Source organism: Malaya genurostris, chromosome 2 (assembly GCF_030247185.1).
Source record: "Malaya genurostris strain Urasoe2022 chromosome 2, Malgen_1.1, whole genome shotgun sequence".
In the NCBI taxonomy this organism is placed as follows: domain Eukaryota; kingdom Metazoa; phylum Arthropoda; class Insecta; order Diptera; family Culicidae; genus Malaya; species Malaya genurostris.
In genome coordinates this window covers 317,255,572-317,277,754 of record NC_080571.1, presented here as the reverse complement: position 1 = coordinate 317,277,754, position 22,183 = coordinate 317,255,572, and the positions used below count along the sequence as shown (strand labels likewise).

The following is a 22,183-nucleotide window of genomic DNA, read 5'->3' as shown; positions in this document are numbered from 1 at the left end:
TCTAGTTTTATAGGGATTATTCGACCCTACCACTCGACTTTGATTTCGTGAATTGATACATTGTGCATGATAAAGTAATGATCAGTTTTCATTCTGCTCAACTTCGACCTTGGGCTGCAAAGTGTCCGACTTGGGTATTAAAACTCAACACATCGATAGACTAGCTAATACCGATCTTTCTGTCGCAAACTTTCCAACCATAAGTTTACAACATCGAATTTCATTTAGCCGAAAGCAGCTGTGACCCATCAGTAAAGTATCTTGTTGTGTCTCAACAAACAGAAACAAACAAAAAAGAATATGTCAAGCAGAAAAGTTGTTCACGAGCGCGTCAATTATTTCTAGTAGAAAGAGTACTCAAAGAAAATCCCAACAGTTCATCTCTGGAGCGGGCAAGTAAAAGCAATGACAAACTTTTTCACACAAAATTGTTCATATTCGAAAATGCCCAGTGAATATACAGTACCTATTCCATAGTTGCTCGCAGGGGATGACGGTTGCGAAGGGCTGGAATTTGCGGTCAAAGTGTTGACCGAAGTCTCGTTCTGGCATGTCCGGTAAATGGAAAAGTTTTCGCTGCCGGTTGGTTGGTTCGAAACAAATTTCCCTTGGCACACGAAAATGTCTGTGACTTTGAGCCAGAGTCGCCAGCAGATCCACCCTTGGGGGATGCTAACGTCATAAACGAGCCAATGAAGAATGTTTCATGATTCGTTCCCTACTTCAGCGCTCAGAAATAGTACTTTCCGTAACCGTTTGGGCAATAAATCAAAGTTTCTACTAAATAAGAAAATTATTTCTGTCTTTGTAAGGGAGTGCGATTCGTTTAACCCCACCCGAGACAAGTCAAATAGTAAGGTTCACCGCAGTGTCATTATTTTTCCTCATTTGAATTGCCGTGATCTTTTATTGCTTATTATGAGAACTGATTTATGAATGCAAAAGTTTTTAATTGGAAACATAAACACTCGACAAATACTTACTCCTTTGTATGAGTTACTGTTCTGAACAAAACCATTCTTTTGAATACTCTTTGCAGATATTTTCAGAACAGTTAAAATTCATCAATGTATGGTTCTTTACTGGAACGGTGGCGATATGTCCGGCTATTCCGAATAAACTGACGATCATTTGCTTCTCAATTCTTCGTGTACGAACAATTTTTTATTGGATTTGGTTCTTCTTAAAATATCGCAATTGAATTTCTCAACATTTTCGTTATTCAATCTACAAGCACAGCTTTTTGTGCTTATTTGTCAAATTATCTAACGCGAACTGACTTTGACTGCCAAATGTTCATGCAATGTCGAATGTACGCACGGAGAACCCGCAGATCACAAAATTACAATATTGCAATTGTTGTTTCACGCCCTGGTTGCTTCAACTAAAATGTTGTTGATTTAACTAACATATCTGTTGATTTTGACATAACCATTCAGGTAACCGAAATTATTGTATTCAAATGCTGTCACTTGCCGGAGAACGAAGACAGCAAAACTCAGAACAAAAAAACCTCTTCATTTCACCAGAAACGTTTCATATTGAAAATTTTCAATGGTAAATGAACGTCATTTATGTTAGTTACGTAGTGGTCGTTTTATGTAAGTGAAAGTATGCAGAAGAATAACAGTTAATTGTATAACAAGTTTTCCTTGTGTTAAATAGATAGTCCTACAGTATAAATAATTTAATTTCATCTGAGAGTAATGTATTCTAGGACAGTTCATGTCAATGTTATTAAAACCGCTTAACGCTTAAAAATTTGCTGCTAAAGGAAAGTGGTACTTTTTGTTTTTTCTTGAAAGTGTATCTGTAGCATTAGGTTTACCAGCGAGTCATTCTGCAAGTGAAGGAAAAATTTCCTAATTCCCTGTGACCATTGAGTCCCCTTTTGAGAATTGTAATATTTTGGTTCATTTCTATATCCTTTGTGAGTTTAGTGATAAAGATATAAGCAGTTAATTAGGTAAAATTTCGTTGTTCAAGCAGTGAACGATTAGCTGCCCCCCGAAGAGGCTAACAGTAAAAAATATTTATTGCAATTGGCGTCTTAAGTTCAAATAACTGAATAATTGGTTGAAACAACTGAGACATTTTTTTGCTTTCATGCATACAAGTAACTTTGCTGGGATTGTGTCTTTGCTCAATTGCACGAGTGACATCTCATTGAAACGTTTCATTGTTCGCTCAGGGTGTTTGGCATTGCTCAACTGAAACGTTTCATTACTTGTTGGGTGTCGTTGCTAAGCTGCCAGCACGATAAATCAAAAATGACAGATTAGTTAAAACAACAGTCGATTAGTTGTACCAAATTTTAACCAATCAAAATCAGAAAAACAACTAGTATTTTAGTTGTTCTGCGATCGCTGGCTTTTCCGTGCGGAAGTGAAACTAAGCAATGCTTGAATCTCACGAGAAGTTACATGTCGAAATCAGGTCATTCACAGCATCAATATTTTTTTACATAACTGCTGATTTAAAGCGTTCCTCTCAAGATTTGTCCTGGAATATACAACAACCACGTTTGAATCCAGTAAAATGATCAAAACACTGTGACCGCGAAATTATTAAAATTAAAAGTTACACAGTACGGTCGCAATTAACATTTTAACAACAAAGTTTCTAAAATAACTATTAAATTAGTTGAAACTCAAAAATTACTTTTTTGAGAAAACTCTTGTTTTTAGAGAATGTGTTCAGTTGGCGAATATCCTGGACACAAACCAGTAAAATTTCAATCCAACACGGCATTGGCAACTAATTTTGTGATTAAAATCGGAAAAGTAGACTCTATCTATCTGTCACCATCACTGCGTAAAGACAGCACAAAAACATTTTTTATGTTTTTTGATCATAGAGGTTTTAACCATAATGTCATTCGCCTCTTCAAGTCAGAAAAACTTTCTGACTCTATGTACGGGGTTGGGAATCGAACCCAGGTGGGCTGCGTGAAAGGCATCGACTAACCCATCACGCTATACCCGTCCCCACAGCACAAAGAAAACAAAACTGAAATTGGTTTTATTAACTAGTTTATTAGTCAAAAACTCGTGAGAAGTGTCAAAGCAAAACAATCCATTGAAAAGCTAAAAAGGATAGTCTCGATGAAACTGCTTGCAAATTGTTTTCATATTTTTTGCATGTGTTACGATATATCCATATTTAAATTTCTAAACCGATATCTAAAACCTGTTTTAATCCACCTAGTGTTGTAATGATGCCTTTCTCATGTACATATAATATTGTGGTATTCTATTAAAAATTTTTCTCTTCGATTTTTGAAAGAAACCAAGAGATTGTTTGTGCATAAAATACAGAATAAAACAGTGCTTTGATTGCATAGGTCATCCTTAAGAAAACGAAGTGGGTTCACTATTATATGCACTTCCGGCACCGGAACCCGAGAACCCTTATAATCAAAGTCGGTTCGTACGGCCACCAACTAACATGACACACAAACTCTTCTAGTACGCGCTCTAAATTACGATTTAAATGTTTGTTGCATCCGAGAATATTTGAAGAGACGGTGTACAATATTGAATACACTTTACCCTATAACTCCGGAACCGCAAGTCGGATCGGGATGAAATTCAGGAATTCCGTATGGGACCGGGAGACCTTTCATTTGAATCTAAGTTTGTGGAAATCGGTCAAACCATCGCTGAGAAAAGTGAGTGAGATCTATTTTGGTATATATGACCACTATTTCCGGTACTTCCGGAACCGGATACCGGAAACCAGGATAGCCGGAATCGGTTTGTTTAGTTGCCTACTGATAATGTCTATCGATTTGTGTAGTTTTGAGACCAGTTTAAGTAATTTTTTACGTTTTTTGTTTCGCCGGTTTAAGTGACGGTGTACAATATTGAACACACTTTACCCTATAACTCCGGAACCGGAAGTCGGATCCGGATGAAATTCAGGAATTCCGTATGGGACCGGGAGACCTTTCGTTTCAAGCTAAGTTTGTGGAAATCGGTCAAACCATCGCTGAGAAAAGTGAGTGAGATCTATTTTGGTATATATGACCACTATTTCCGGTACTTCCGGAACCGGATACCGGGAACCAGGATAGCCGGAATCGGTTTGTTTAGTTGCCTACTGATAATGTCTATCGATTTGTGTAGTTTTGAGACCAGGTTAGGAAATTTTTTACGTTTTTTGTTTCGCCGGTTTAAGTGACGGTGTACAATATTGAACACACTTTACCCTATAACTCCGGAACCGGAAGTCGGATCTTGATGAAATTCAGGAATTCCGTATGGGACCACGAGACCTTTCATTTGAATCCTAGTTTGTCAAAATCGGTTCAGCCATCTCCGAGAAAACCTTGTGAGATTATTTGACACATACACACACACACACACACACACATACATACATACACACATACACACACACATACACACAGAAACATTGCTCAGCATTGCTGGACTGAGTCGAATGGTATATGACACTTGGCCCTCCGGGCCAATTTTCACTAGTCGGTTTTTCAAGTGATTGCATAACCTTTCTATATGAGAAAGGCAAAAATGCCGTAAACTATTGATGGAAAGTGTATTTATTCAGAATTTGTGCGTAATAATGTTTTTACATGGAACAGTGAAGTGAGTTTCGAATGTTGCACTCTTATTGTAAAAGTCAAACGAAGTTCGTTGTATCTTCCAACCTATATTGCAACTGGTTGTAGTTTTTTTCAGCTGAAGGCTATATCCAAACAAAAAGAAAGGTAGGTTGTTTTTTATTCAAAACATAGTTTTGGTTCAAGCAAATAAGAACTTTCACAGTTTGTGTAGAATACTCGTAGTAGGCGGTTGTTCTTCTCTCTGGCTTCTTGTTATCTCATGGTATATTTAGCTCGGGCTACGCCTTCCGGAGTACTACTTATACTCGGTTTTTGTTTGCCGAGTGTTCCAAGTTTTCAGTGAGAGAGTCGATTTCGCTGAGTCGAAAGAAAATTTAGATTTGATTTAGAAGAAGAAATTAAAAAAAATTGGAGGGTTGTATTCAAGACACGACCGAGCACAATAGCATTAAAAATTAAACGTTTCTAGAGTCTTCATAATAAATATGATAATGATGATGATACACTAAACTTCATTACACTTCAAAGTTACTTGAAAGCTCAATTTTAGATACAAACACTAAAATTGAGCTTTCAAGTAACTTTGAAGTGTAGTGAAGTTTAGTGTATCATCATCATTATCATATTTATTATGAAGACTCTAGAAACGTTTAATTTTTAATGCTATTGTGCTCGGTCGTGTCTTGAATACAACCCTCCATTTTTTTTAATTTTTTCTTCTAAATCAAATCTAAATTTTCTTTCGACTCAGCGAAATCGACTCTCTCACTGAAAACTTGGAACACCTAAAGATTTAATCCTGAACAAATGAAACTATTTTATTTTACGATAAATAAATAATACTTAGTTACTTACATTGATTTTCGTTTTGGCATATTAGGAATATACGAAATGGATGCGCAACAAAATTCCGAAATGTTCATATTGTAACTTGATGTTATTAACACATGAATGAACATTGTCATAGTTACAACGCGTTTAGCCATCAGACGCTTGAAGCAAATGATAATTGAACTGAAACGGGCAGTTAACCAAATTCTAAGAGGGTTCCTATTCAAACGATACATGTAAAGCGCAGATAAACTTACCATGAGTTTATCTTTGATACTATATGATATTGCATCTAAATGTACTGTATATGTGAGCCTGTGGAACTCAATTATACTACTAAACCGAGTAGACCGCTTTTAGATAAGTTTCAGAATTTGATTTTGAATCTTTTGAAGCGTTTAATTCCTGGTGGGACAACAACTTGTTCAGTCATATTGTCACGTTTTGTTCGTATGGGAATTGAGATTCAAGTATGCAAACGGATCCATTGACAAATTAAAACATTTTTAAGCTTACAATATTGAAGCTTTGGAATCATTTAAATTAGGAAAATCCATTAACAAATCATCGAGGAACAAGCGCTGCAAATTAGATCCGAAAAATTAATCGCCGATAATTCTAAATTGGCCTGATAGTTACCAGAGAACCAAAATAAAATACTCAATTCAAACACAATTTTTCAATGGTATGCAATTGAAATATTCAAATGACGTCTCATAACTTATGAGTCATAAGTTTAAGTTAAATGTTTCCGAATCGATTGTTTGTTGAATTATATAAATCCATCAACAAATGACTGAGTTATAAGCGTTCAAAATTATGACAGAAATATGTTACGCGATTAGTTTTGCATGTTTTAAATTGACACCCAGCCTCGGGAAGCGAAGTGTAAGGCATTTTTAATGGCAAAATCGACCAAACACCAAAGACCAATTTAATGGCAAAATCGACCAAAAATCGGTAACCACGTTGATTCGGTTTTTCAATAGCTAGATGATATATAAGATACTCAAGCGAACACGGTGTTGCGCAGACAACAGGAAATTTCACCAACGCATAATACAAAAGCGACAATCCAGCAAGTGAACGTATATACAATTCAGTCATCAGCTACTTGTTTAATTCACAGTCAAACATCAACAAGGCAAAGCAATACTACGCAGAACGATGCGGTGTTTTTTATGCATGACGCAAAGCCTTCTATGCCGAACAAGAAGTTGACGTCATTTTGTACAACAGGGATTGGTGGATGAAAACATAGGTCGATTCCAACCATTTTTCCAATAGTATGCTATTGAAATACTGAAACGACGTCGTTATACATGTTTAAGTTAAAAGTTTCCGAATCGATTGGTTGTTAAATTATAACAATCCATCAACAAATGACCGAGTTATTAACGTTCAAAATTATGACACAAAAAGGTTACGCGACTATTTTTGAAACTTTTAATTGACACCCGGCCCCATATAGTGAAGAGTAAGGCATTTTTAATGCCAACAAGAAGTTTGTGTTTCGTTAATGTCTTTTTCCGTAAATACAACACGGGAAGTCGCTACCGTATTACTACCTGCCAATAGAGAAAAGGCAAAATTCTTTTCGGGAGAAGTGTGGTAGTAGTCATTACAGTGTTAAAGTTTTTTTTGTGACAGTGCGTCATATACCTGAAGATTGCAGAAGCCAATTCATTTTGGTTGAAAACAACATTTTTTTATTTATTTTTCTAATTTTTCTAATTCAACTAAAAAATTAGTTAAATGGAAATGGAGTTTGCCTTAGCTAAGAAATGGCAGCACGTTTAATTTGTGAATTTAACTGAAAAATAACCATTTCAACTAATTTTTTATCATTGTTAAGGATTAAAAAAAACTAAACTAGCATAAGTAAGATTTTTTTAGTTGTCTCAAAAAATAACTAACTAAAATCAGAAAATCAACTATGTTTTTCGCCAAAATGCTGATTTCGGTCGTTCTGTCTAGTCAATCGATACATTGCTGTTAAGAAAAACTACAAGGATCAGCCCCATGGGGTTGTTCGAGCCATTGATGTGGAACAAGGCAACCAAAATTTCTAATGATCTACAATCAAACAGTTCAATCAATCGTAACACTTTTGAATCCGCAATTGCACGAGAGTCTGCTCATGTCGTTTTCGTTTTTAAAATGCACTACACCGGTGTAGCGAAAGCTGCCCCTAAACCGTTCGTTTTTACCAATTGCACTACACCAGTGCTACACTTTTTCTGCGCCACTGGTGCAGCACTCATCAAAAGTTCGGTGTAGCTCTGTGCAATAGAATCGTTTATTGTAGTCAAGGGTTACTGTTTATGTTTTCATCATTTTTGTTCGTTTATTTATGCCATGGTGTACTGCCCGTACTTGCATATCTATCCCATATGGAAAATCGGCATGTCGAGAAAAAGACGATTAAAATTTTATTTTCAATTTTTTTGATTTATTGTGCTACCTAATGCTAAATCATGGTATTATTACAAGAAATATCGGTAATATACCTTCGCTATTCCAATATTGCAACAAATGAAATTATTGAAATTTGCACTGAATGGGACTGATATGCGGGTACTTTGCATATGGGACTGACATGAGTTGAAATTTTTGTTCACATTTTACTGAACAAACCCTCAACTTTTATTGAAATTTCTGATAGTATATTGAGGATGGATTGCATTCCTCAAGCTAACTCAATATTAGCGAAAATCGGTATGGGACTGATATGCTAGTATGGGCAGTGTAGTGCAATTTAAAAACGAAAACGACATTAGATTGATCTTGATTCGGAACCAACACCGAACATTGTTTGTTTTATAACCGACGAAATTACACCAATATCCCAAATGTATACAATTATATCTTTGTACATACTTGCGATACGATTTTGATATTTGAGCTTCTCTTCGCTAAGCTTGTGCTCAAGTTTTATATGCCAGCAGTTATTTTTACAGTGTTAAGTTTCTGCGATTTCGGTTGAAGCGATAAACTTTTTCTCATTATCAATCGAGTTCATCTTATATAAATTAGAAATTAATCCTAAGCACTCATTTACCCTGGGAAGTTGTCAATTTCTCAGGCGAAACGACTCAACATGGAATTTCATCCGAGCTTGCATGACACAAGATCAGAGCATACCAATTGAAGCTTCAAATCGTTTTATGGCACTTTTTGTCTTACTGTCTAGCAACAACCTACCTCTAGCATGCTACGCGTAGGATTGAAACGTTAGCTATAATTTTGCTTATATTTATAGCTTCGCGTTCTTCCAACAGCTTCACTGCTTTGATATATCGCTCACTCCTTCAAAACCGTCGTCTATGGCAGGGAAATCCGATATGCCGGAGATTTTTAGCAGACAAAATAGGGCACTGCTCGCTACTAATCAAAAGTTCAATCATTTATAATTGAAAATATGGGACTTGATACATTCAAATCGAATCTTAGAAATATTTCAAATAATGAAATAATATTGATAATTGATACAAAATATACTGAGCTGTAAGTGTTTCTGGAACCAAATTTTGGAACCGAATGCTAGAACCGAATTCTGGACCTGAATTATGGAACTGAATTTGGATCACTCAGGGGTTGCCCAAATTTGGTGCTAGGGCACATAACCGTTTTCAATATGTTTACGTTTCGTCTTTGATTCATCAGTGCATAGCAGTTCAAATTGAACTGCTGAATGCAAAACTCGGCAGCTCAATTTGAAACGCTAAGCAGACGTAAATAGCAGAAACTTTACGTCTGCTTAGCGGTTCAAATTGAACTGCCGAGTTTTGCATTCAGCAGTTCAATTTTCAATCAAATTTTTGATTCACTTGATGTCTATTTCAAAGTATCATTGAGTTACATGTCGTGTAAATTACATTATTTCTTTCTGTGTAGTTTTTGGCACAACTCATCGAAATCTTGATTTTTTGAATTTCTGGTCTAAATACCTCGAGAACGGTTCCATCTAAGAGAAAGATTACTGCGAACAATTAATCCACTAAATCATATTTTGGCTTGATTTTGCAATGAAAGAGTGGAAACATAGATTGAAAAAGAGAAATGAATAAAAAACTCACTGCAAAGATGATTTGAAACCTGCCTCTAAGTGTGGTTTTTGAAAAAACATTAATCAAATTACGACAAATGTTGATTTTCTTTAAAAATAAATTGCAAATATTTCAAATTCTTTTTTCGATTAAATTTTCTAATTGTTTGAAAAAAAAATTAGAAATCTGCTATTTTTTCAGTGTATACAACAAGAGCGTACCCAATTTATTTCTTACAATTTTTTCTCGGGCATCAGTTTTGTGCAATTAATAGGTTTTTAGTTACAAAAAAATGGAAGGAAGTGCATGTCAATATACATTCGCGCTTTTTAAAAATTAGTCTTGAGTCAAATCAGTGTCTTTTTCTGTGAAAAATGGTTTACCATACTGAAGATGTACACAAAGTTTCATCCAAATCGGAGAGAGTCGATTCAGATTGTGTCTCCTTTTTCTGCTATTCAACTTATCTAACAACTCTCGTATCGGAGGCTATCTGACGGATTCGGTAGGAGTAGATACAAACAATTTTGGTATTACGTGTTCAATCCGGATTTTTCCAATGAAAGCTGAAGAATGCGCACTTCGCTACAACTGGCGCGTGTGAAAACTCCGGGCCGTAAGTCAAACTTTTTATCATAAGTTTTTTTGTATGTATATTTTTCTCGATTTTTCGAAGGTCCCAAACAATAAAAAATCAATTGTTTTCTACAAAATTTTAAAATAATTATAAAAAAATATTATTTTTCGTAATTTTTATACAACAATTTTAAGTTTTTGTGTTGTCTGTGATCTTTGAAAGCTTCATTCAAATATGATTATTTGTTAAACAATGGTATGATTTTGTTGTAAAAGCATCGATAATTTAGGCTTTTCTCTTTAGGAAGGTATTAGAATTGCTGCAAAAACCGACTTTCGAACGAAGCTTCGGGGACACATCAGTTCAATGATCAAATGGCTATGACTTCTTGTTCCGAAGATATGATGGTATAAGTGACCTAATCGACAAAACGCGCTGTTCTCTTACCGCTCAATTTTGTCAGAGATGGCTTAACCGATTTCAATTTCAATTTTCGATCTTGAAAAATCACCTTAGGGAGTAGTACATAAAATTTCCGAAATAGATTTTTTTGTTTGGTGTCGAATGTCTTAGAATAACATGAAAAGTCGAGACTTAGTGTCATCTAAAAAAAAATATTAGAAAAAATGTGCTTTCTGGGACTTAAAAAAATTTCAGATTTACGAAATCGAAGAAAAAATTTCCAATCCCAAATGTCTTAGAATTTCATGAAACGTCGAGATTTAGTGTCATATCGAAAAATAATTTTTTGGAAAAATCGGCCCTCTGATATAATATGGTAAGACTAGGTCCAGTTCCAGAATTTAACTTTTAATTTAGACTTGGACCAGTAATATGGTATAATATTTCAAGTCTAACTGCTCTTTCGTATTCGAGGTAAATGCACTAAACAGTGTTAAACATCGACTAACTTGAACGATCCATTCTTTTCATTCTCTCGTCATCCGGTTATGTCTCTGACATCACGCACCCGCCTTTTCCACCAGTAATTGTGTAATTCTTGGTGTCCCAAATCCTAATAATACAGAGTTCAAAACAAAAACAACTCATACGTTGGTTCTCACTTCAACTAATTCCACAGGTCATTTTAAATACGGTACACCAAAAGTCACTCGTGACAACTTAATCCCTGTATACATTGCCGCTTTCTCGCTCGCTCCCGTGGAATATTTTCAGTATGGTACAGGTCAACCTGAACAGCAGAGTTCTGTAATTCAATTCAACAACAGCGGGATTATTAAACATCAACTGCAGTCAGACAGCAGTCCCATGTGTTCCTCCGCAAACAACCCGCGAGCCCTACAATAAGCAATCTGCTCCGTACGCAAAAGCATACGTGTCGGCAACACAACATGATAAACTGTCGTTGCAGCAAATAATGCAATAAAATGTGATAAATTTCAATTGTAACTGAAATGTGTGTACACACGTTCGTTGCGGCCTTTACCGGGAAACACTGTATTATTTGATCCCCTCGGTTTTACGGGCGTAAGTGGATCTTCCTTGCCAGAAGGAGAAGTATTTATTGCCATCGCTCCGCATTTTACGAACTTGATTTATGCAATTGCTAAGAAACTGTTGCACTCGCCGATACACTGTTAATATTTTATAGATCGACATATTTAGAAAAAGGTCTTAGAACTGTAAATAATCAAACTATGCTTGTTTAACAATTCATCGCTTATGATAGTATCATTTTTTTCGTGGTGGTTTAGTTTGAAGTAACAAATTTCATTAACGGTACATAAATTAAGCACTGACTGAAATGCCTCCGCGTCAAGTGCGTCGTATGTTATGCTGTCTGCCTACAATTCCTAACCATGCTCCATTTGGTGTTAGTTTAGGCAAAACTGGCGGATTTGTTTGCTGTCCCCCCTAATCCAACGAAACTAACCGGCGCGAGCAATGCACCTACCTACGGCCAGGTCAGGAAGGCTTGTTAGTCCCGTCTGTCAGTGCAAGTGAGTGTGAAAAAGATACTTATTCAAGTGTCTTCCCTTGCCCTGCCCTCCGACTACTAAACCCCGTTGCCAGTCAGCGATGGTTAGTGTTCTACGGCTACAAGAATGTTGCACAAAAATGGGGAACCTCAAGTACCGGCACTCGAGCAGTTGAAGTGCTTTGCATATGGACAGGATCCATTTCCAGTAGAGGTGTGACAGTGGTTTTGCAAATATAATGAAACGAATTGTATTGATTCTTTTGCTCTGTAGCTACTTGTGTACTTGTTTCGACGAGGAGCTTTTTTACTCATTTGGAGAGGATATTTCAAATGGAGTGGTGAGTCAACAAAACATTGTAAAAGTCCATTAAAACATATTGTCGACATACACTGATTCAGTTGTTCCCTTATAACCTGTTACGGAGTGTCAAGTATGCCAATATTTATGGAACCATGCTTTAGAAACAAAAACTGTCAAACATAAAGCAGGATGCAGACAATTTTGTAATATTTTTTTCAGGATTTGTTTCATTCGTATACTCTAACTTTTCGTTTGGTTCCACACATTAAGCTCAGCACATTGTCCTCTGTCACTTGTCTGAATCATTCATTCGTCTATCTTTCTTGTCAACTTCTCAATGTTTCGCACTACAATGGTCCAATATCTTTCTATTGAACGAAGTTCTGGGGTGTTCGGAAGAAGGCAACCTTTCGGTATGATATTGTTTACTGTATACCAGTACTGGACCGCTTCACTATAATGGCAAGATGCCAAATCAGACCAATATAACACATGGCTGCTATACCACGCTTTGCCCCACCCCATTTTGTTTCGAGCAAATATTTTTTGAATGAAAAACATAATACGCTATAGAAACGAAAAAGAGAGTACTCTGAAATACTATATATTTTTTTTTTTCAAATATAAATTGAGATAACTAACGTGCAATGAAAATTTCTAACGATTATGGTATAAATAATATAAAAATAACACTTCTACAAGAAAATTAACGAAGAGTTATCAAGCATACCCCACTTTGCCCCCCTTTTCCCTTAGATTCGATGGTTTGCTCGTACTCCGGTACTTCCTTCAGGAAATCAGATCAATCTGGCTCAGGGGTATGTTCCCCTAATTATATGGAGATTTGCCATTTTGGCAGTATAGTTTCAAACGAGCAAACGACCCATCAAATCTTCCTGAACTGCCAACAATCAGATCACATATTTCGAGTTTTTGCCAGATGAGACGTCGTCACTTCACTTATAGTCACTTTACTAAAGAGAAATGCCAAAGGTAAGGTACTCTCATCCTCCCTCATTTTGGGCCAAGAAGCCCGATGCAATCGGTAAAACGGTGAAGAAGTATGAGTACAAAAGGGAACATTATTATGCGGATGCGTCAGCCACGGCCGGCCGTATCTTAGTAGGCCACAAGAAGCGGTTGAAGGTGCCGGAGAAAAATATTTGAAAATAAACTTTCTTCCGATAGCCTGTTGAATGGAAAAAAAATCTGTTTTAATCCACCTTGTGGTGTAATGATGCTTTTCTCATATTACTCGTAAAGGCTGTCCCAGAAAGTATGGACGCAATAAAAAATCGCTGCCATTTCGCAATGGTTCAGAATCTGTCAATTTTTATGGCTGCGTGCTGTTGTTTACACTCTTCTCTAACTACTTGTGCAGTTGTTTATTCGTTTTCATTAATTTGTTTCGAAATGCGTGGACTTTCAGCAGAACAACGTTGAAAAATTGTGTACAAATGGTGCACAGAACACGTCACTGAGAAAGATAGCAATAATGGAAGGAGTAAGTGAAAAATGCAATCAGGAAATTCGGTGAGGATAAAACCTTTGAGGATAAACCGAAAACGGGTCAAAAAAAAGTTGATCAAACGTATACTGAAGGCGTTCGAGAAAAAGAAGGAGGTTTCAGTTCTGGATGTGGCTCAAAAAGTGGGCACTTCGAAGTCAAATATTTTTCGTGCTAAAGAACGTTTGAATCTTCGAACCTATAAAAAGCAGAAACAACCAAAACGTAGTCCGAAACAAAAAGCATCGATCAGGTCGAGGGTTCGAGAGCTGTACAATACGATTCTTGCTGGAAATTTGAACTGCATAATCATGGACGAAGAAACCTACGTGAAACTCGATTACAAATCCTTGTCTGGACCACAATATTATACAGTGCGAGAAGGGCAAGTGTTAAACCAGTCCGAGACATCGATTGAAGACAAAAAATTTGGTAAGAAAGCTATGGTCTGGCAAGCAATTTGTAGCTGCGGTAAGATTTCGAAACCCTTCATCACCACTGCTTCAATGAACAGCAATATATACATCAAGGATTGTTTACAAAAACGACTTCTACCCATGATTCGAAGCCACAAGGATCCTGTTGTCTTCTGGCTAGATTTAGCTTCTTGCCACTACTCGAAATCAACGGTAGAATGGTATACTACCAAAAATGTCACTTTCGTCCCAAAAGACTTGAATCCACCAAATTGCCCACAACTTCGACCATTTGAGGAATTTTAGGCATTAACGAAAGCACATCTTAGGAAACATGTCTCGGCAGCTGAAACCATTGAACAGTTCGAAAAAGATTGGAAAAAGTGTCAAAACTCGTCGCCAAGAAGTCTATACGGAATTTTATGAGGAACGTTCGCAAGAAGGTGCGCCAGCTAGTCTACAATGACTAAGTAGTAAATGTTGAGAATAATATTCTGTTGTTGTAGTTTAATATTATCAGAATATCGAATAAAATTTGAATATCCAACACTTGTGAATTATTTACAGCGAAATCAAAGTGCGTCCATACTTTCTGGGACAGTCTTTACATGTGCCACTTGGGGTGTGCCTTAAAATTAAACTTGGAATCCAGAAGAACACCCAGGTCCTTAACAGACGATGCGCGTTCGAGAACAGTTTATGAAGTATTATAGCCGAACTTTAATATATATCTTTTGCGACTAAACGAGATGATGGAGCACTCAGAGGCATTTAAAACCATTCTGTTGATGATACACCGATTAGTTAAATTATTCAACTGTTCTTGTAGGAACTCTGTAGGTCAGCTGCAGATTTGATTATATGAAATATTTTGAAGTCATCAGCGAACGATAGTTTCATACACTTGATCGAAAAATTTAAATCGTTGAGATACAATAAAAATACGAACGATCCTCGGTGACTTCCTTGAGGAACTCCAGAGGTAACAGCAAATGTTGATGTTTTACAGTCTCCCATTTTGACTATCATTTCACGACCAGTTCGATATGATTGAAGCCAATTCAAAAATGATTTATTAAACCCTAGTCTACTTAACTTGGATATCGTTATTTGATGTCGAACGCAGCAGAGAAATCGTTGTATGTAGAATAGTTCTTATAGTCGTAGTTGTAAGGAACGTATTACGAAGGAAGTGTATGTCACTAAATTTGTGGAAGCAGAACGCTTTGGCGTGAATCCATGCTGAGTCTCAGATATACCTTATGATCAAAAAAGAACCGGAATTTTCATTTTAAAATTCCCGCCCTTGTCCAATCGGTAAACTTTTATTCTCTCAACGTTGACAACACTTTTATACACATTCTGTCAAATTTTGACGCATATCGTACGATTAGTTTTTTTGGCGTCTATACAAAGAAGTTGAAAAATTTTCATGTGGCGATTTTTATAATGGATGAAAATTTAGAACAACGGCTCGCCTTCGAAGCGCCATTCGGTCGATTGTTGTGCGGTTTCGACGTCATATTCATAGATCCACACCTCATACCCCGAAGTAATACCTAGCGGTGGTGCCGGGGAGGTAAGGTTGGAGATCCAAGGTGTTTTAGTGGGTAGTTCCAATCAACAGTTGGGTAGTCCTGTGGAGAATCCCACACTCCGTGCGTAAATGCATTTCACCTTGTAAAAAAAAAACATCTCATCACCAGTTATGATGCATTCGATGAATGTGGGGTCACTATCTGCGTTGGAAATCATCTCTTTGGCCACATCAACACGACGCTGTTTTTGAATGAAATTCAGAATTTCAAAAAACTAAAACAAGAAACCAGTTCACTAAATAAATTATTCATTTAATCTAATTTATTACAACTATTGGTATAAATTTCTGCTTTAGGACTTCTGTAGTTATATCAAATTCAATGATAATTGTGATGCAAACGTTTCAAAATCTGTTACGATTTTGTTCCCGCTAGAGTCTTTTTTGTTATGATTTTTATTATTTTAACAGCTTACCAACCAAAAACATTTCAAAATTTGTTACAAAATATTTCTGAAATAAATTACTCCAGTTGTTATAATTCTGTTATTACCATCTGATCGGGGATGTTCTGAAACCCAAAATATCGAAAGGCGCGCACGTTTTCAATAAATACAATGATCAACTTCACCATAAATATCGAATAGCACTTAGATTTTGAGTTGATATAGTGAGTTTAAAGGAGATAAAATTCTATATTCTAGCTCTGATTATCGGATGCCGGATGTAAATGTTGAATTAAACATCAACAAATTGTGGTTTAATACCTACTGGTGAGCAAATTTGACAGAAACTAACTCCGGTGAACTTTTTTCTGCTCCAAGGAATAATAGAATAAAATAATATCTTTTACTTGGTGCGCAGTAGAAAGAATACTGTATTCTAGCATTCGACTAATAAAGTTTGGGAGCCAGTGGTTGAGAGTGCTCAATCGATTTCCTACAACTCTTTATTTCATACACATACCAAAAATCATCTGCCCTTTTCAACAGTCACCCTTGAGTCGGATTGGTCTCTCCGTTTATGAAAAATAATGGTTTGTCATATTAATTAGAGTATTGAAATCTATTGCTCTGCTACACATTTCTGAAATTGCTCAGTAAGGAGTGCGATTTATGCAATTTTTTGATTTTATAGCCGATCCGGCTCTTTAATTTTTTTCATGAGCGATATCAGAACATAACCATGTTTTTATTTGAAGATATTCTCCTATTTTCAGATCGATTACTGGTTGATACATTCTTGATAACAATAGATGTCTTCGCGGTACAAATCGCTATTGATTGTGTATATTTTGTGAAGGCATCGAAACGCACTTTTTCAACCACAACATGAATTAATAATAAATCACGCCTTGCTGTATCAATTTGCCACAAAAAAAGTATCATCTCATTCCACAATTGTTCCCTCCAATAAGCAACCCATTGATGGAAATGTGCCCGCTGAACATACTTATTCAATGATCAATTATGCAAATGATTTATTTGCGTCCCGTACAGTGCGGTATGGGTGTGTCACTACAAGAGTACCTACGGTATGTAGAATACAGCATATTCAGCGGTAGGTTTTCCGTCTCGAGGCTGGTGGAGTCGATGTCAGCGGGGTCAGTTGTAGCCACAGACTACAAATTGGCCTGCGTGTGAAATAGTGCTTGTATTTTCGAACGTCTGTGCACCAGCCCATCGAGTCTATAATTTCGATTTGATACCAACTGTTTAGAGCAGCGTGTCATTTCGTGACTAGCGCAGTGCCTGTCTAATGGCCGACGGCTGCGTTGGCCTGATTTGGGGGCTTGATTGGCCAATGAATGCTTGTGGCACGCAATCCTCCGTTTGCTAACCACCATATCATACAAGCTGCGGGATGACTGTTTCAAACTTTGTAATATATATGTTTGCCTCTTGTAGCATTTCACTCAATCAGTGTGATTTATTGACGGAAAGAATGGGACGTTTGCCACGGGAGAGGTGTTTCCCCAAGTATGCTAAATTGTATGATGACTTGTTAGATATAATCATCAAAAGACCGAATACCATGCTCCGCTAATTATAGTGTCACTAAAAAAATAATTATGTTTTATTGGATTACTTCTCAGATAAAGAATATATAAATTACTGTATTCAGCAAAATAGTCTTGTTTTTTTCTATTTTGCAGGTTTCACATTTACAACGGCAAAATCAGCATCCATTCGAACCCGCAGAATCACATAATTATCCCTCGGTGACAACGCAACGAATTCCCAGACCGTCAACCGGTAAACATGTGAAACTGAAATCATCCGTTCGTGATGCTGGCTCCAACGTTCCTCCCTGTGACTACAACAACTATTATTCGGCTCAACAACCACGATCTCAGCCGAAACCTCTCGACTATCGAAGGCAGCTTCTGAACAATCATGCCGGTCCGACAGGAATCCTGAAGCACAACAATAGTAGCACTAGTAACTCCAACTACTCCAAACGGCGTCCGTTAGCTTACGAGTTAAAGCCGTATGAGTATTTCAATAACGCTACACGAAACAGTAACAGCATACAACCGACTAGCACCAAAAACACCAACAGCTTATTACAACAGCACTACAGTGGCCAGAACTATAACATCAATTACAATTTGAATTTTACGAAAAATCAATACAACATACTGATATCGCCTCCAACGACTACGACAACGCCCGGTTTGGTACCTAGGACAGTACCATCATACGACGAAAACAATCATTTTGACAACCACTATCAGTATCATTATCAGAACAACGGTAGAAACTACAAGAACAACAACATCAGTGCCGACCATCATCGCTACAGCTACAATCAGTATCTCGACCATCAGGAACAGCTGCAACACTCGACCAAGTCCTTTTATCTGGACGAAAAGCCACCGTTCGGGGTGGGAGATATCACGTCACCGTTGGACGGTGGAGGCAAGATGCAACGGGAGGAGATTATCATCGAACACAGTCAGCTGGTTGGAGACGGAAGTGGACCAGGCGCTGTCATAATTTCAGCCGGTGGTCCTGCTGGTCAGGATCAACGGGCGGGACAGCAGCCACTACTACACGGCGGCAAGGGTGGTGGTAAACTAACGGCCATCAACCGGTCGCATCATTTTACGCAGGTAAGTGTGTGGGCACCATTATACTGTGAATCGGGGTCAGTACTACCAAAAATAGCGTTATTTTAACACGATTGCTTCACTACCATGGGTGATTTGTTGATATTTACCGGTTTGACTGTTGGGTGTCGTTAGCCATATGTAGCCATGCATATCCATGATTTTGCATACATGTCTCTTTTATGTTGACAATAAATTATAAAAATTCTCCAATCGAACATTAATTCTCCCAACGAAAATGCCTCGGAACTCATCAGTTTCAAAATGATTTCGATGAAAATCGCAATTCAGTGAAAAAGTTTGGAGACGAAAAATTTCACGCATTGTTTGATGAAGACCTAAATCAATCACGACAAAAATTGGCACAGACACTGAATGTTTCCTTCAGAGTAAGCTTCCAACAATTAAAAGCCGCGAGAAGTATAAAAAATGAGAGCCACATCATCTAAACAAAAAAACTGAGAAACCGTTTATAAAACGCTTTTTCGGTTGTTCGACAGAAAATGTTTTCGGTATCGAATTGTGAAAGTGGTTGTTGAAAGTGGGATTCTTCAGGAACTATTTCCAATTTGTAATTTGGAAAAATTGGTCTTCGTTTCCGTAAATAGTCGCGATGAAGTGACCAATTTAAAATCCAATATTTCATAACCCACGGGCCTAAACCATAGGGAGTCCTATGGGAGTAAACCCGACTATAAAGTTAAATATTAAGAACGAATATATGGAGTGTATCGAAAATAAGCTATCCACGTACATTTGTGTTGTAAAATGTCGCGTATTGAAAAGAGAGTGAAAATTAAGGTTCTGGACACATGGCTAAGTGAGAAGGGTATTACTATGCGAAAATTGGCGAAGCGGTTTGGAATTCATCATGCCAGTGTTAAAACTATCATTAATAAGTTTGTGGAACACTATTCTTTGGATGAGCTACCAGGAAGAGGCAGAAAACCCGGTACTTCCAACCCGAAACTAGACCAGAAAGTGGTATCCCTAATCATGAAGAACAAATCAATGTCAATACGTGATTTGGCCAAAAAAGCAGGAACGAGTGTCGGAATGATCCAGCGTATCAAGAGGCGAAACCACCTAAGACCTACAAGAAGCAGAAAATCTCGATGGGTGATGGACGATGAGACTTATGTAAATGAGGACTCAAAAACCCTTCCAGGTCCACAATACAGGTCGATTCAAGTGGAGATATTCGGTCGAAAGGTACTGGTATGGCAAGCAATATGTTCCTGTGGTTAGAATTCAACAATTTTTTCCACTACCGGAACTATAAATGAAGAAATCTATCGATCTGAGTTTCTCCAAAAGGGATTGCTGCCTTGATATAAGAAGCATAGTATACCTCCACTGTTTTGGCGGATTTAGCGTCGGCTCACTATGCCAAAACTACTCTCAATTGGCTTGCGGAAAAAGGTATAAATTTCATTGCGAAAAATATCAATCCACTAAATTGCCCTCGAACGTTACTGGGCAATCGTGAAGAGGGTCTTCAAGAAGCCTGGTAAGGCAGCTGGAAACATGCAGGAATTCAGAAAATTTTAGGCTCAAGCGTCCAACAAATGCGATGCAACACTTGTCCGGAACTTAATGAAGAGCGTTCGATGAAAAGTTCGAAAATTTGTGAAGGAATAACTTAAATTTCATCCAGGATTCATTAAGCTCAAGTTTTACCTTGTATAATAATGTATCTATTTTTAGTTTAAAGAAAATATCGTTTTTTATCATAATTTGAAAGAAAAATTTATGGATCGCGTATTTCCGATACACTCCATTGTAGGATGCCAAAAAAAATGAATTGTATATTGAGCAATTCCATGCGGAATTTGATTTGGATGAAACTTTGCATGTGTGTTCGTTATAGCAAACTAGCTGAATTACCCGGCGTTGCTCGGAAATGTTTCATGAAGGCAAGGCCGCAAAAAAAAACACGGCAACCCGATTAACCAATACTCCGTACATTTTCAAGTTGCGCACGGCCAGTGTCCCATCTCAGATCTTACAACAACCATAGTTTTCACGGCATTCTCGTCAAATCGTTTCAGTTTTATGTTTTATGTTTTTCGTTGAATCCGATCAATTTTACCTTACACTTCCCATGTTCGGGGCACTTGCTACACTCCCTCTCCCTTGAAATAACCTTATAATTTCCTTTGATATAAAAATAGTATCTGTATTTGTCAGAAAGCATCGTTTCTCGTCGAATAAATTTTATATTGAGCTTCCCTTTTTTAGTGAACTTACTATAGCTTTCCTTCATGATTACCCATATGATCACCTCTTAGTAGTGTATCCCGATCAGATGCACATAACAAAATCATAACACAAGTATATCAATAGTTGATATGTATAACAATTTGTGTTATTTTGAGATATTTAACAAATGAAAACAGTTGAAAGTTTGAACTTATGTTAACAATATACCAACAAAATCAGTTATGATGTTTTATTTACATTTGCAAGACTCATGATAAAGTTCATTAATTGGAAACATGAGTTCTTCCGTTGCTTCATATAGAAATATAATGATCAGAATGTCAAAGAACTAAAAGAAGAAACCAAATTAAAAAAAAAAATTACGAAAAAACACGATTTTTTATACTGTTACATACAATTGTTTCTAAGTATCAAAACGACTGTGTACAGTATCTTTTTTTCATGGCATTTTGCCTTGGACCGATTTTGGCACGGTTCGTTTAAGGCAACATAATCGTTCGAGTATGACATGTAAACAAGATGATGGCAACATTTTCAAGTTGAAAGTCATTCTATAATTATATTGATTCAAACTACTTCCAGCAATAAATGCTGGAAGAAGCAATATCACTCAATTTTCTCGGAGATGGCTAAACCGTTCTCTACAAACTCAGATTCATATGAAAAGTAGTATACTCCCAAACAAGGTTCCTGAATTACGTTTGGATCCGACTTTTGATTGCGGAACCACAGGGTGATGTGTGAAACGAAATTAAAATTGAGTAACTCATTTTTCTCGTAGATGGCTGAGCCGATCTAATCAAATGAAATCTAAGAAGCATCTATGATTCCAATGAGAGGTCCTAAAATCCTATAAAACATCTTACTTTTTAGTCAAATCCGACTTCCGGTTTAGGAGATACAGCGTTATTAGTATAAAAATGTCCATTTCACATAATTTTATCAAGTTTTTCAGGTTAACAGATTTGGATAGTCGATTACCAAATAAATTTATTTCAGTTTGAGCGGTATTCAGTTTTCGATTCGGAAGGTACCCAAACATTTAATTCTTACTACAATTTCTCAAAGATGTCTACACAGGTGAATTTAACTGATTTCGGCTA

General features: G+C 36.9%; 1 protein-coding gene across 3 annotated transcripts in view; it reads left to right on the top strand.

Annotated features, from left to right (window-relative positions):
- LOC131431223 (facilitated trehalose transporter Tret1-like) overlaps positions 1-22,183 on the top strand; it is a 254,167-nt gene that overhangs the window by 205,288 nt on the left and 26,696 nt on the right. For all 3 annotated transcript variants that reach the window (XM_058596816.1, XM_058596815.1, XM_058596813.1), the window contains one exon: positions 17,901-18,860. In XM_058596816.1, coding sequence (XP_058452799.1) covers positions 17,901-18,860 — 960 coding nt within the window. The remainder of the gene's footprint in view (positions 1-17,900; positions 18,861-22,183) is intronic.